General features: G+C 40.2%; 2 protein-coding genes across 2 annotated transcripts; both read left to right on the top strand.

The window, feature by feature from the left end:
• Positions 1–203: 203 nt before the first annotated feature.
• LOC108670152 (E3 ubiquitin-protein ligase COP1-like) lies at positions 204–5,183 on the top strand. Its single transcript, XM_018157606.1, has one exon. The coding sequence runs from the start codon at positions 754–756 to the stop codon at positions 2,842–2,844; it is 2,091 nt and encodes a 696-aa protein (XP_018013095.1). The 5' UTR covers positions 204–753; the 3' UTR covers positions 2,845–5,183.
• Positions 5,184–5,481: 298 nt separating this feature from the next.
• LOC108670151 (cytosol aminopeptidase) lies at positions 5,482–16,739 on the top strand. Its single transcript, XM_047880835.1, has 11 exons — positions 5,482–5,508; positions 6,152–6,179; positions 6,988–7,162; positions 7,902–7,998; positions 8,598–8,778; positions 9,344–9,490; positions 10,074–10,162; positions 11,514–11,616; positions 12,630–12,779; positions 15,529–15,608; positions 16,114–16,739. The coding sequence occupies exons 1-11, from the start codon at positions 5,482–5,484 to the stop codon at positions 16,270–16,272; spliced, it is 1,236 nt and encodes a 411-aa protein (XP_047736791.1). The 3' UTR covers positions 16,273–16,739.
• Positions 16,740–16,993: the final 254 nt, after the last annotated feature.

The raw sequence follows: 16,993 nt of genomic DNA, 5'->3' as shown, positions 1-16,993 counted from the left end.
TCAATGGACCAAGAACAAAATTGATTTTATAAGTTCAACTAAATTTTGTGCTTTACCAAAAAAGAACTACGGTATTCACAATAATTACAACAGCAACAGCACTTGCTGTACGTCTTCTTTTAACTTGGTCCCTCACAGCATTTATGAAACTTCATATTGCTCATTAAGCAAAGTACATGAAGCTCGTTATCTTTCAGGTATCACCGACTCGGCAGGGCTGTGGCACTGCAAAACTTCAAAGGCATTCTTGATCATCAACGTCCAACGTCCTTTGCTCAACACGTTTCCCTTTCTTACTGCTGTTAAAATAACTTCCTTGGTCATATTACATCAATGTTGTAAAGTTTCAAGTGTCCTGTGTATGTTAAGAAGTATGAAAAACTCCTAAGATTAACAATTCTGAAAAGTTACCTGCAAGGTTCAAGTTCTCCATGAATTTTATACATTGACCGGAAAATATCAATCACGCTTTCATTTAAAAAATCTCTGCATTAGATAGTTGTGTTGAGCATAAATGGGATTTTTTGGTGGTAATATTTTTACCACTAATTTTTTGGCCAGTTGACAGCGAGTTTGGTGCGTGTATCTTGCATACGAAGTCCTCCATTCTCATGGACATGTATAAATTATTATTTTGACGTCAATCAGCCTCCTGCGGTTTTCATTCTTCTTGAGAGCAAATACATTGCGACGTTTTTCTTCTCACGTGGGACGGTGAAATCAAGTGTCTACCTGGGTGAGAAAAAATTAAAGATGAACGTAAGCGGCATGCCAGACAACGTGCGCCGCAATGTGCGGTTTGCAGCGGCTGCGGCGGCCGCTGCTAACAGTGCCAGCAGCTCCAGCGGCCCGAGTCTTTCATCGTTCGCGTCTCCTTCGCTCACGGGGCCGTTGAACGCCACCTCGGCTCGCCTTATGATGCCTCCTAGGGGCACGAAGCGGCCGTTGTCGGTGGTGCAGGACGGCATTAGTGGTACTGCCCAGGATATTTGCTCTGATTTCCTGTGCCCAATTTGCCTGGAGCTCATGAAAGAAGCGCACATTATCAGCTGCGGCCACACCTTCTGCCGGGTTTGTCTCGAGAAAAGTATAGACAACAACAAGAGGTGTCCAAAGTGCAATTACTCTGTGTTTAGCACCGAGAATATCTTCCCTAACCACCTCGTTAACCAGCAAGTGCTCAAGTACAAAGAATCGCTCGAACTCAACGAAACAATGAGCAGGAAAAGCAGAAAGTCTCTTCTCACGGAGCTGGAAGCTTACATCGGTCAAAGCTCTGGCTTCATGCGAGTGTCGGACCTGAGCTCGTTGATAGCTGTGCTACAGGAGAAAAAGAATCAACTTATTGCTGACTCGGACGAAATAAAATACAAGTTGCTTGACACTTTCCTCGCCGAACTCAGAAGAAGAAAGGAACTCCAACTTGCTACTATCAACAATGAACTCGCTATCGTTAATCAAGACTTGGATGCCATCAGAAGCTCTTTGAAGAGGAACGCGTGCCACAACGTTAAGGTTGAAAATGAGAACCCCGAGGCTGATATTAGCGTCCCGAGCGCCGTCAGCGAGGCTGACGTGGACACAGAGCAGCGTTCTTCTGCGTGCACTGACGTGGAGGAACCTGACTTCCAGTTCATCGAGGGGTTCAACGTTCCTGTGAACAGTGAACTACCTGCGAGTAGCACCTCGTTCGAAGCCAAGAAGAAAAAGGTCCACTTGAATTTTGAAGAGCTCACTGAGAGTTATTTTACGTATAGAATTCCCGTGCTATCGGACCCCTCGACCTCAAATCACATCAAGTCCACGGACCTCCATGAGAACCTAAACAAGTTCGGTGACTGCGTGAGCAAATTTTCTAAATTCAGTTGCCTTAGAACCCTCGCCACCATTGACTACGCCGGGGACAAATTCCCCGCCTCCAGCAACATCGCCTCGAGCATCGAGTTCGACAAGGACGGAGAGTTTTTCGCAGTTGCAGGCCTCACGAAAAAGATCCGCGTGTTTGATTACAGAAATGTCATTGGCGACGTCGTCGACATACACTACCCTTGCTCCGAGATGGTGTGCGACTCAAAAATCAGTTGCGTTAGTTGGAGCTCTTACCTGAAAAATAAGCTCGCTAGTAGTGACTACGACGGGGACGTCACCATTTGGGATGCCTTCACCACCCAGAAACAACATGTGTACAAAGAGCACCAGAAGCGCTGCTGGAGCGTTGACTTCAATAAAATGGACACTAAACTCATGGCGTCCGGTAGCGACGATGCTTGCGTCAAGCTGTGGCACCTGGACAGCGAGCGATCCCTTACGAGTCTCGAAGCCAAAGCTAACGTTTGTTGCGTGCAATTCAATCCCGAGAGTCGTTATCATCTTGCCTTTGGTTCGGCAGACCACTGCGTCCACTACTACGACCTACGCAAGATGAAAGAGCCTCTGAGACTCTTCAAGGGACACAAAAAGGCCGTGTCTTACGTAAAATTTATCTCGAGTAATGAGATCGTCTCAGCCTCGACCGATTCCCAACTCAAAGTTTGGAACGTCGATAAGCCGAACTGCGTTCAATCTTTACAAGGTCATATAAATGATAAGAATTTCGTCGGACTTGCCACAGACGGCGAGTACGTTGCTTGTGGATCAGAGAATAATTCACTTTACGTCTACTACAAAGATCTGCCGAAGAAAATGATTTCCTTCCGTTTCGACCAACGTCGTTTTGTAGTCGACCCTGAAGCGCGCGAAGAAGATTCAACCGATTTCGTGTCGGCTGTGTGCTGGAGGAAAGGTTCTAACGTCTTGGTTGCAGGCAACAGTCAGGGGATCATAAAAGTTCTGCAAATGGTCTAAAGTTTGTCTGATGTGAGAAAGAAAAAAACTTAACGAGTCTTCGAATACTCCCGGACTTTCCTGCAATATTTTTTGCTTTTTTTTGCTTGACTAGAAGTGTGAAAGTGTTTCAACGGAGAATTGTTCAACTTGAGGGCTCTAATTTTGATTTAGAGCCCATTACGAATGTCTTTAAGAGACGTTGTAGAATCTTATGTTTTCACTGACTGAAGGAGACTATTGTTTGTTATCAAATAAAATGGATTTTAATGAACAGTCAACAGCTTTGATGCGCTTCCTGGAAATAATTTCTCTGAAAGAGCAGAACCTTGATGGGTTATGCAGCGTGCATTATCACTTGTACGCTTTAAACGTTGAAATATTTTCTGCAAGAAATGTTTTGTGAGTTTATTGTTCGCTGAATACCTTTTGATGTTTTATATGATAGGAAATGAAGATATGGGAACCTGGTGAGCTTCTTTGCGGCTCAAAGAGATAAGCTGTACTGACATTTTAAGTGCCTTCTACTTCCTCCCCACGCCCTCCGATGCTTTGTTTACATCTTTGTAATGTATTTCACGCCCTATTGTTTTGTTTTCCTTTGTTTATTATACCTTGATTTTTGATATATTTATAGTCGTAGATGCGGAAGTTATTTTATTTTCGGACCTCTAGCTTTCAGTTGTATAAGATACCTAACTTGTATTTTCTTAACTGCTTCAACGCAACATTTGCTTTCTTTCGTTTTAATTTGGTGGCTAAATAACTAAGTGTTACTATCATTCCTAGATGTTTATGATATCTCTAGACTTATAAAATATACCTAACTCAATGTGCCGAGTAATTAACATTTTTCCTTTAATTGTAGGATATGTCGTTCTTTTTTTTGTAAACGCGTCTTAGTTCGTTCCTTGGAGTATCACCAGAAATTTATCACTGGCTGACCAACATTTTTTTTCGCTCGGCATCCAGGAGCCTTCCAAAGATCATATCCCAACTCACAGTGTCGCTAACTAACCTGCAATGACTATCTAATGTCAATATTCTTGACACTAATTAAAAAATAGCCGTAAACTTTTTATTCAACGGAAGCCACCTTCTGCGATATTGATACTGCGAATCTACACAACACTCTCGATTTCTTTTGATTTGCCACAAAATGTCTTTCGAATAGGAATTTAGTTGCTTACGACCGGTGGTCTAATTCCTGTTTTGTGGTACTTCCATCTTCATTGTCATCCACGGGAAATTTTCTAATCGACATAACTGGTTTCTTTGTTCCTCGGTTAAATAATGCGACTCGTGCTGGCACGACTCTTGTATTATTTTCTTAATATGTTCTTTTGTATGAACCCTTGATCATTGATCATTATAAACATTTTGTATGAACCCTTGATCATTATTAACACAACTGTATTATCAATGTATAATGTGTATATTGCCGTCACTCGCTTACTTCTGTCGAAGTGTATGCATTAGACTTGAATTCACGCAACCTCTGAAATGTCTGGTCGTACCTAGTTGTTTTATGGAAACTTCAAGAAGTTCATTTATCTTCCTTATCGATGCAGAAAAAATTGTACATCCGCGTGCTCCGCTTTATAGTTTACTTTTCGTTTCATTTTTAAATAATTTCACGGTTTTTCGTCCTCATTTTTTATTTTAATTGTGCAGAAGAACTATTTTTTCATTGCCATTTGCCAGAAGTGCGACATTTCATGTTGAAGCGTCAAATTTTCACTTATCAGAGTCATTTCAGCTCTGTTGTTCTGTAGACGGGCTGTAGACTATTTGTGACAAGTAATAATATAGTTTACATGAAAGAAAAGACCGTCGATATGTATTATTCTGAATAAGTTCTTTGTCGTGATCGATTTATAATATCTGAATTTTTGTTAACGCATTTCGAAGCATTTCTCATAACCTCATAGGTTTATAATTAAAGGCTTCCGCTATAACACCAATTAGTTTTCTGAACTAATTTGTTATATAATCGTATGATTAGGTATATTATTATTTTCCTAACCTCTAATTGGTATCAGAATTTTCCATACGATCAAGGTCAGCCCCATGAATTTTCGTTTGCGTTAGCTCAATTTTAAAGTAGAATACAAAATTCAAGCGAGAAACGTGGCAAAATTTAATTTTTTCGTCGACAATACAAATCGACGTTTGATTAGTCTTAGTTGATCGCGATTGAGCCTATTTCTTATGTTTTTAATCTTGACAAGTACGAGTAGTCTGCGAGAGGTTGGAGTATTCCGGGTAGAATGTTTAGTTTTGAAGTTTTCATTGTTCGCTAGAATCATGGATTTGTAATTGTTTTTAAGTTTGTAACGGAGTAAATGTTCAGTAACGTTCTTCTTTTTTTTCCCTGAAGCCTAATATTACCGCTTAAAAATTAACCGATGTAAAAATTTTCAATATGTTAAAAAAAAATAAAAAATTTCTGTTTGATGCGCAACGCAATAACGAATTGCGCATCAAGCTTCTGGTTTGCATTTAGTTCTGAGATAATTCATGTCATTGCTACCAAAGTAACAAGTGAACTGTGTTACATTGAAACGTTATTAAAACGTTATAAACATATTAGCGTTCTACTACTGTAATGCATGAGAATTTGAAAGTTATAAAAGTTCGAAATTTTTAAATACAAATATGTGTGACCGACGGATCGGCAGCACTGTACAAAATGATGCATCCTTATATTTCGTTTTAGCGCCTCCGCTACAATAAACAAATATATGTAGAATCCCGTAACTATAACAGTGGAAGCTGTAGCGCAGGTCAGGCCCGCTAGACTGTTGAACGAATCTGACTGTCGCTTAGACCGATGACGTGCAGTTGAAGGACGATGTATTGAACGCCTTTGAAAGGGCATGAAAAGACCTTTAGATTATCTATTTCAGCCAAGTAAATAGTATCGGTATAAGTTTAATCTGTTAATAACAGGCATCTGGAGACTAGAAATATTCTTATAAACCGCTCGCACTGGATTGTACGGACATACAGCTGTACTGATCGTGCTGCTGTACTGACCGTGCTGCTGTGCTGATCGTGCTGCTGTGCTGATTGTGCTGCTGTACTGATCGTGCTGCTGTGCTGATTGTGCTGCTGTGCTGATCGTGTTGCTGTGCTGATCGTGCTGCTGTGCTGATTGTGCTGCTGTACTGATCGTGCTGCTGTGCTGATCGTGCTGCTGTACTGATCGTGTTGCTGTGCTGATTGTGCTGCTGTGCTGATCGTGCTGCTGTACTGATCGTGCTGCTGTACTGATCGTGCTGCTGTACCTGTCTCTTATACACATCTAGATGTGTATAAGAGACAGGGTGAGGCCATCCGCACCGCCGTCGCAGGTGAGGCCATCCGCACCGCCGTCGCAGGTGAGGCCATCCGCACCGCCGTCGCAGGTGAGGCCATCCGCACCGCCGTTGCAGGTGAGGCCATCCGCACCGCCGTCGCAGGTGAGGCCATCCGCACCGCTGTCGCAGGTGAGGTCATCCGCACCGCCGTTGCAGGTGAGGCCATCTTTACCGTTGTCGCAGGTGAGGCCAACATCTCTTATGTAGTATGAGTTACTAATGTGCTAATATGATTACTAACTGAATGCAATTATTGCTAACATTTTTCATGTAATAAAAGTTACAAATGCACCAAAATAATTACGGGTTCATTAATGTGAACCTCATCCATGTATTTACAGTTAAAGTTACTTGGTATTAGTAAGTAACTCATCCATATAACTACCCACTAACGCGTAGTAAGTAAGTAAAGTTACTAGGTATTAGTAAGTAACTCATCCATATAACTACCTACTAACGCGTAGTAAGTAAGTAAAGTTACTAGGTATATTAGTAAGTAACTCATCCATGTAATTACCTACTAACGCGTAGTAAGTAAGTAAAGTTACTAGGTATTAGTAAGTATCTCATCCATATAACTACCTACTAACTTGTAGTAAGTGAGTAAAGTTACTAGGTATTAGTAAGTATCTCATCCATATAACTACCTACTAACTTGTAGTAAGTAAGTAAAGTTACTAGGTATTAGTAAGTATCTCATCCATATAACTACCTACTAACGCGTAGTAAGTTAGTAAAGTTACTAGGTATTAGTAAGTAACCGATCCATGTAATTACCTACTAACGTTAACAAAACGCACAGCGGGGTACCGCTCACTGAGCGAGGTGGGGGTGAGCTCAGTGATTGTGGACGCGTGCGGTGACGCAGAGGCGGCCGCTGAAGGTGCGGTGCTTGCGTCCTTCCTCTACCAGACCTTCAAGACCGAGAAGAAAGACCGGCCTGATATTGTGCCCCACACGGAGACCGATCGCGACGCGTGAGTGACTTCAGTCTCTTTTATATTAACGTAAATTGATCCTCCGATTATTTTATCGTATAGCCTTTGTTCTGTATATTTGTGAGTGACTTCAATCTCTTTTTTATTAACGTAAATTGATGCTCCGTTTATTTTATCGTATAGCCTTTGTTCTGTATATTTGTATTAAATGATGTGTTTGATGATTTTTTCTTTCACTGACACATAACATTTTCTCAGTGACCTCAGTCTTTTATTAACGTAAATTGATGTTCCGATTATTTTATCATATAGCCTTTGTTCTGTATATTTGTATTAAATGATATATGTTTGTTTGATAATGTTTTCTTTGGCTGACATAACATTTTCTCGCGACGCGTAAGTGATTTCAGTCTTTTATTAACGTAAATTGATGCATGCTCCGATTTTTTTATCGTATAGCCTTTGTTCTGTAAATTTGTATTAAATGATGTGTTTGATAATGTTTTCCATCACTGACGCATAACATTTTCATCGAATTTCTAAAGTGCTAGCACATACGAAGTTTTTATCTAGAACTTCGTGATAATTTTTTGCAGAAGGAAAAATGTATTGAAAAATCACCAGATTGCCTTGCTAAACTTATACTTGTATGCATTTTTATGCAAGATAATTTTGAAAAAATCGATGTGTTCAGCAATAATTCAAGTTCTGTATGCACTTTTATGCGAGATAATTTAAAAAAATCGATGTGTTCAGCAATTCAAGTGCTGTGCTCCAGGTGGAAGCGCGGCGTAGCGCTGGCGGAGGCTCAGAATCTCGCACGGGAGCTCATGGAGACGCCGGCTAACCATCTCACGCCCACCATTTTCGCTCAGGTGCTATTAAATATTTCTTTTGTGTAACTATGTACTTATTTTGCAGCTTTTTACAGATATGTTAGAATAGAAGTTTCGGCATTGAAGTAATAGGCCCATGGCCTGTTCTGCAGTTGTGCTGCTCCTGTGAAAATGCATGCCTGTAAAATACCGGCACTCAATGTACATGTTACAATTATGGGTTGTAATTAATTGGCAAATATTCATTAGTGAAGGTTTATAGTCTTGAACACAGATTACCAGTCTCAGTTTAAAGAAAAACATGCTATAATATCTTACATATGCAACGAAATAAGTTTGCAACGAGGCACTGAGAAACCATGCTGCTGTTTCCGTATTTCCGTACTCAATTTTTCAAGTATTTCAAAATATTAAGAAATTAATACCGCCAATTTTATTGTTAAATAGGAAAATTACTGTAAAATTGCAGAATATTATTATTATCATTCCAAATTATACTCTGAATTGCCCTGAAGTAAGAGCACTGAACAATATCTGCATATATTTTTTCATTTTAATTGTCCCCTAATAAAAATAAATAAATAAGTAATTAAGAATCAATTTCCATATAATTTAAGCGACCCCTTCAACTGTTGCAGAGAGCCAAGGATGTTCTGGAGCCCCTGGGCGTCAGCGTGACGCCTCACGACGCGACGTGGGCCCAGGAGCGCAGGATGGGCGCCTTCCTGTCGGTGACGCGAGGCAGCGCTGAACCGCCCGTCTTTTTAGAGCTGAGCTACGACGGCGCTGAACAGGGACAACAGCACCTTGCTCTTGTGGGTGAGTACATTATGGCTAAATAATAGTAAAATTAATATGAAGAATGGTCCGCTTAATTTAGTTTAGTACCATCACTGGCTCGGTGACGCGAGGCAGCGCTGAGCCGCCTGTCTTCTTAGAGCTGAACTACGACGGCGCTGAACAGGGACAGCAGCACCTCGCTCTTGTGGGTGAGTGCATTATGGCTAAATAATAGTGCAGTTAATATTAAGAATGGTCAGCTTAATTTAGTCTCTGGTTTATCCCATTAGAATGGCGTGTACTTTTTTATTTTTCTTCAACTCTATCAGTATATCGGTAGTCTCCCTATTTATATGTTTCCTGGAATTAGGCTGTTGAGTTTCTCATTTATTGGTTTCGATGTAATTTATTACTAAGACTATAGCGCTATTTCAAAATAGAAGTCAGTGTCCTTCACATGTCAGTGTCCTTCGTTGTTAGTCAATAGCAGTCAGTGTCTTTCATTGTTAGTCAATAGCAGTCAGTGTCTTTCATTGTTAGTCAATAGCAGTCAGTGTCTTTCATTGTTATTTTCACATGAAATTAATTTTTCCCCGTTCGTCAGGCAAAGGCGTGACGTTCGACGCAGGGGGCATCTCCCTGAAGCCGTCCAAAGGCATGGAGGCGATGCGTGCTGACATGGGCGGCGCTGCGTGCGTCGTGGGGGCGCTGCACGCAATAGCGACTCTCAAGCTTCCACTTAATGTTAAAGGTTCTTTTCCTTTCATCCTTAGGTCCTTAGAAACCTTAAGGAAACCTTCCTTTCCTCTTAGGGTCATAAGCAAAGGTCGTAATTCCGGTTTCTTTACTTTCATCGTTCTGATGTCGACTCTGTTTGGAATATTTTCAATTTATTTTTTTATCTGAAAAGTAACTTGATGTTTTACACTTTCAATAATGGCGTATAAACTAGTTTGCGACCCACTTTGAACTGGTATACAATTTGTTTTGGATCATCTGAGTTAAATTTCGAGCTCGCTTATTATTTTATTGCGCTGTCATTATTTAGTAGATAAGGTCAAATCGTTCACAGGATGTAGCAAATTATGTTGGTCTCTACATAACCACGATCCCTTAGCTAAATTTAAAGATTTTTTAATCGAGTTCGATTGTTGTTTATTGCACGATCTCGTTCTATTTCACGCATCTTGACGTTTTTTGTCATCAACGTCGGTGCTCAAAATAGTACATATTAATTAATATTTAGAATCAATATACACAAATTGATATTAATAATTCTATATCTCCATATTTTTGAGTTGGATAATCGCAACGAGTTAATTGTGTTCCAATAGCCTACATCCCGCTGTGCGAGAACTTGCCCAGCGGGACGGCCACTAAGCCTGGTGACGTCATCACCGCCGCTAACGGCAAGACAATCCAGGTGAGTCGGGGGAGCGAACACTCAAGTTCTTCTTATTAAATATTATTATTATTATTATTATGTTATATTAAAGTTATTATTCTATACGCGAACACTAAAGTTATTCTTGTCAGGCACCATGACAAGTGTGATCTATAGCCAACTTTGATCATGCCTATCGCGATAAAAAATTTTTTGTTGAAATCGTACTTATCAAAAATCAAAATAATGGTAATATTGAGCACTTGCAAGAACAAGTGATGGTATTTGACTAGAATTTAAGACAATATTATTTTCGAAATGAAACAAAGTTAGATGTAATCAATGGTAAATATGATTGTGATTTATATGAATAAAGTGTTCATTTTTTATAGTTGAGGATTAAGTTGATATAGGTTTGCAATGCAATTTTAACCTGGCTCCATATGAATACTTTTTTTTAAAATCTGCTTCCTACTTATGCTCTTGATTTCTGGTGATTTAGTGAAAATTGAAATTTAATTACTGTTTTTAGCGCATTTTCTCATTTATGAAAAAATGCACTATTGTGCTCGCCATGTCCGTCCGTCCGTCCGTCTCTCTGTCTGTCTGTCCGTCCGTGATTTCACGTTTTCGTCGACGAGAAAATGCGCTCTCTGTCACTCACTGCAGTGAGTACTGAGTTATATTTTTTCTTCATTCCAAGTTATTGACTTTTTTATTTTTTATGTATTTGCTGTTATCAGAAAATTTGGTATTATTTCGCCCAACAAAAAAGCTAAGCGTTTTTTTTTCTTGATAAGAATTTGTAATTTACTTGGAGGTGAAGAATAAAAAACCGAACATTTTTTTCCAATTTGTTGAACACTTAACTAGTTTTTTCTTGCATCCGGAAGCTAATCGGGAACACTCTCAGAGTTAGTAACTGTTTAGAATAATTAAGTTTGGAACGCTTAATCAAAGGATTAAGCGTTTCAGGAACGCTTAATCAAATAATTACCAATTTTTGATTAACACGTCATAAACAGTGAGTTTATAAAGTCATAAACGGTTAGTTTCTAACGCCACAAACGGTTAGTTTCTAACGTCATAAACGGTTACGTAGTTTATAACATCATAAACGGTTAGTTTATAACGTCATAAACGGTTAGTTTATAACGTCATAAACGGTTAGTTTCTAACGTCATAAACGGTTAGTTTCTAACGTCGTAAACGGTTGGTTTATAACGTCATAAACGGTTAGTTTATAACGTCATAAACGGTTAGTTTATAACGTCATAAACGGCTAGTTTATAACGTCATAAACGGTTAATTTATAACTATTAGAGGTATAATATTATAATAAAGTGATGGATAAATGGAACATAAATCATCGATGTTGTGATGCGTGCAGGTTGACAACACAGACGCCGAGGGTCGCCTGATACTCGCAGACGCCCTCCACTTCGCCTGCCTCGACAAGCCGCGAGCTCTCGTGGACATGGCCACGCTCACCGGTGAACTGCGCGCGCTGATTACGCTTTAACTTTTATGCACTGTATTGGTACAAATGTACCTACGCTAGGTACAGTGTATCTACACTAGGTACAGTGTACTCATACTAGGTACAGTGTACCTTCACTAGGTTCAGTGTACTTATACTAGTTAGAGTGTATCTACTCTAGGTACAGTGTACCTTCACTAGTTACAGTGTACCTTCACTAGTTACAGTGTACCTTCACTAGTTACAGTGTACCTACACTAACTTAGTACATTCGTAACGTTGCAAAATTAGGTGGTCTGACGAGGGCTACAGCCGCTAGCAATGGCATTCGTAGTGACACGATCGGGAACTTCTTGTTTCAGTTCGGGGGTAAAAACAGACGCGTTGCAAGTGCCCGCCACGAACTTTTATAATTTCTAACTGTAACCCCGGGAAGAAATTAATTCTGGATATACAGCCAGCGATTGGGAACTGCCAACGTCCGAATAAGAACCCCTAAAGCGGGAATTTAAGCAAAATTATATTAACTTTAGAATAACAAATTGAAAGTTTAAGTTTCAAATTAAAGTGCCGCTAATAATAATAATAAATTCGTTGTCTTCTGGTTTACGTGTTGAAGTATTTGCGGTTTAGGCCTAGAAGTAAAATTCAAAATTTGGCGCAGATGTGAAACTTCGGGTGTCTTGGCATGAAATTGGCTTGATGAAAGCGACAAGACCTTAATCATATTGAGGTCTTTAAGCGACCTAGACCTTAATCATATTATCGAAGCTTGAATTTTCATCCAAAATATAGTAATTAAATGTAAGGCTTGCAGCTGCTTGCACTCCTGGGACCATTCTATCAAAAAAATTTTTTTGTAACAGGATCGCTTACTTTCTTCAGTATATTCACTGTAAATTTGCTGGAAAGATACTTCCAAGTTGCACTTTTGTTGAAACAGATCCTACTATTTAAAGCTGCTGTATGTTTTTATTTCCCTATATTCAACAACAAAATAACGAAAGTTTCGTTTGTGTGTTGCAGGAGCGATGAGTGTGGCGTTAGGTGGCGGTGCTGCAGGAGCCTTCAGTTCTTCCGACGAACTGTGGCATGCCATGCAAGCCGCCGGTATGACGACTGGTGACCGTGTGTGGCGCATGCCACTGTGGCAGGTCTACAGCAAGCAGGTTACAGGTGAGGTACAATCTGGCAATCAGTAACTTTTTTCATTAAAGCTCCCAAATAAATTTCGGGGCGTACATTATAAGCGATTATTAATTATTTCACTTAGGTATGTATTAGGTATATGTTTGATCTCCGAAATTTTCGAACTTCATTATTCAATTCTCGTGATTATTAATAAAGAAGATTGATTCTAATTATATACATGAGCAGACAGCATCAGTAGAATTCAGGGGCCGTACTATCAAAATTGATTACGAGGTCATAACACTATCGGCTTTTCAAGCGAAACACACCAATCATGGACGGAAAATCGGCCGCTACGTGAACATGAACTAGTTTTGATATTACGGCCCTAGTTGTTGTTGTTGTGGTTCCCCGGTCTCATTTTTATAAGAGACTCCCCTCGCGCAAGTACGACACCACCGACAGGGGTCGCTCCAGAGCTGTAGGGTCGAGGTTATGTGGTGGTGTTGTCTGAGGTCCTGCCAGAGTGGACATTCCAGGAGAATGTGAGTGATTGTGTGGGGAGCTCCCTGGCAGGATGGGCAGGTGTCTGTGTCTGCTTGGCCTATTTTGTTTGCGTAAGTTTGTAGTGAAGGGTGGTGGCCGCAGCGCAGCCTGGCTAGGTGTACTCTCTCCAGTCTAGAGAGCTGTGTTTCTGTGCTGCTTATGGCAGGTGGTGGGTGTCCAAGGACTTTGTTGTTGCCGGCCAGCTCCAGCGTTCTAAGTGTCATAATTGTGTGTAAGTGTTTTGTCCAAGGACTTTGTTGTTGCCGGCCAGCTCCAGCGTTCTAAGTGTCATAATTGTGTGTAAGGGTTTTTTTTTGTGCTGGTGTTGCCTTGGGGTGGGGGTACTGTGTTTAGTATGTTGGTGTAGTATCTGTGTGGGGTTTGCACTATTTGTCTGTGTGTAAGTGGGTGGTCGCGTAGGTAGTGGCATGGGTGTTGTGTGTTGTTTATGGCTGCGGCTATGAACTGTGTTCCTCTCATGTCAAGGTGTGCTTTTATGGGAAGTATTTTTGTTTCTGCATGAAGGTGTTCTATGGGGGTGCTTTGTCATATATATGTCTTGGCCCTAATAATAGATACCCGTGCATTAGAGTGCATTGGTCGTGCTATGACAAGCAAGCGATATGACAAGCACGTGATATGACAAGCACGTGATATGACAAGCACGTGATATGACAAGCACGTGATATGACAAGCACGTGATATGACAAGCACGTGTGGTCGCAGACGCCGCTCTCGCAGACCTCAATAATGAGGCTCGTCACAAGCCGCGCGGTGCCGCGTCGTGCGCTGCATGCTTCCTCCAGGTAAAGTCACAGCGATTCCCGTCATCTATATTTTCATTTGTGATCTATATTTTCGATAACGAATTGGTGGCCTAAAAAAACTTTTCAAAAATGTGTTTTCACTACGATAAGTTCAGATGATTTTCTATAGCCAAAATTTCGACCTAGCAATTTTGCCTCATTAATCAAAGTTAAAACAGTGCCGCAACATTGATTGTATTTACGTCGGAGTTAAAATTAAAAGTTTCACTTTAGTGAATTGCCTTTGTTGAAGGTCCATCTAACATATGGTTCCCAGGCTGTGAATTACTTGATGAAATTTTGTAACTCGTTGCGTAAAGAGCAGAACCGAGGAATTAGGAACTCAAGTTATTTCATTTCACTACTTCTGGGTCGCGTCAGGGCACATAAATGGTCATTTTATGTAAATTTTTTATATTGACTACATGTATCTTGGTTGTCTGTATTAGTCGACAAGAATGCATGTGTCATTCCTATGAATTTTTATTTCGGAGGAAAGGCTTTGAATTTTCTTGCTTGTATTTCCATTTTGGAATTGCGACTATCTATTTTCTTTCGATACGATAACCGTAAATCGTACATCCGGAAGTCAGCTTGTTGCCATCTAAATTTTGCCATCACGTATTTTTAAATATCTTATAATTTATGCCGTATGCATGATTTAGGTTGAATTGGAGAACTTCCCGAAAGATTTTAGTTTTTTTTCATCTGGATCTAAAGAACGAACGATACGAAGGTATCGCATAATAAATTATTGAACATACATAAAACATAAAAGTTATCTTGCTTGTTTATTCACTGGGTGACGGGTTTTAGGCTTGCTGGACGACAACTTATCGCACACCAGAAGTGAAGATTCTAGTGACTCGAATATCGGCCTGCAAATTCTGCGCGTATCTTCCTTTCGAATATTTTGCATTCCTACCTGATTTGTACAAATTCAGGCTATTTTCGAAAGAAATTCTAATTATGGGTATTATAATACGAGTATTATAATACCCATATAATACCCTCGGAACTCATACACTCTTTTCCATACACTTGACAAAGTTCTTCGTGAATTTCCTTCACTGATTTCTTCCTAGCGGCCAGGAAACGAATAACAGACCGCAACACGCAGCTGGCGGCAGACGCAAAATAAACTTCATCGCTGACGCCTGCTGATGCAAGGCTAAAAGTCACAGGGACGCTGGCTTGTTAAGGGGTTGGAGTTGGGGAATCAAACAACCTGCCTCTGTTGCCTAGTCGCGCTTAGAAACGATCCTAGCGCCAGCGGCAGCTCGTGGAACTTATTTAATTAACGGATACGCATCGCAATGCTGGTCGGCCCAGGTCATATGGGCCGATCTGGTTCAATTCTGTCTGTCATCAGCTTTAAAATTTGGTTTTATTATTTTTTTCGTGTTTAGTTGATCTAAATTGCTACTACTGATCGTTCACAGAGCACGGTATGGCTGATGTACATAATTTGGGCAAGTACGAAAGGGAAGCCGGCTCCTGTACTGCAGCTTCCTTCTTGCAGGTTAGTTCAACTCATCCTGATCGACCGATTCTCATTTTTCTCTTGCGGTGGTCGTGAACAATCTGAACGAAAGGATAAAATCTGAAATTTGTAAAGCTATGTTGCGTCCGATCCCCATTGAGCCTAAAGAGTACAATAATTGTGTTTGTATTGCATGGAAGACGTGCTAAGATCCACTTCATTGAATGAAAAATCTATAAATTCATTGAATGGGCCTTTTTTAGTAACCGTAACATTCGATTAACCATACTAGTGATTTTACACCGGTTCTGCTCTTTGCGCGTTCGTACCGTTACAGAATTACATTTAATTTGTGAAAACACATTAACATTTATTTTTTGAGTGATTATATATTACTTCGATAGAATCTTTAATCTATTTGGGTGCTTTATGATTGATATTGTCTTGATATAATTTGAAGGCATTCAAAAATATATGTGTGTGATATAAATCTCGTTGCGGAGCCAATGCCATGCCTAACGAGCTCTAACGCCGCGGTGTTCAGCAATTCGTGACGTGCGAGCACTGGATGCATCTTGACATCGCTGGCGTGATGGAGAACAGAGACGAGGTGCCGTACCTCAGCAAGGGAATGTCTGGCCGCCCCACGCGCACCATCGTCCAATTTGCGCACCTCATCGCTAGCGGCCAAACTCAGCTCTAGCGCCGCCAAGTACGGCGCCGGCACAACCGCGAGAAATCGAGGGGTGTGATGGGGATAATTCCGATTTCTTTCATGCTCGGGGAGGAAGAATAATCGATTTAGAGTAGCGTTCTTTAAAGAATTTCTGTTAAGGTTAGCAAAATGGTTGAGAAATTTCGAGTTTTTAGTAATGTGGTGTTTATTAGTGTTTATAATAGCAAACTGAGCCTCATGGATAAGGACTCCATTCTCCTCAAGCTCCACCAGTGTATGGTGAGGTATACTTACATTTCGATTCTTTCATATTTTCTGGTATTATATCGTTTACGAGTTATGCAAATGATTTATTTGGAGCGCTTATTTGTCATGTGATGAGAATTTATTCCGAAATGTATGTGTAATTTTCATTCAACCAAGGCTTTCAATCCTTCAATCTAACAAAAACTTGAACTGAATAAAAAATGAATGAATAAAAAGAATGGATACAACATGTATTATTAACTCCAAAAAAGTTAGCCTGCTGAGTTATCCAGGCGTAAGGTTAACGTTTGATTGATTTCTAACTGGAAACTGAACTTTCATGACCAGAAATTGATATTGTGTAGTCTCAAATTAAAAGCCTAAAAACTGGACTTAGCTGCTGCCGATACCACAAAACATTTTGTCACGAAAAAACTTTCGATCACATTTTGTGCTTAATGAATACAACATAAAACACGACCATTAAGGAATTAACCATGAA

The sequence above is a fragment of the Hyalella azteca genome, unplaced genomic scaffold, assembly GCF_000764305.2.
Source record: "Hyalella azteca isolate HAZT.00-mixed unplaced genomic scaffold, Hazt_2.0.2 contig6416, whole genome shotgun sequence".
Taxonomy (NCBI): domain Eukaryota; kingdom Metazoa; phylum Arthropoda; class Malacostraca; order Amphipoda; family Hyalellidae; genus Hyalella; species Hyalella azteca.
Note: the sequence above shows the minus strand (reverse complement) of the source record. Positions and strands in the feature narration are given on the sequence as shown.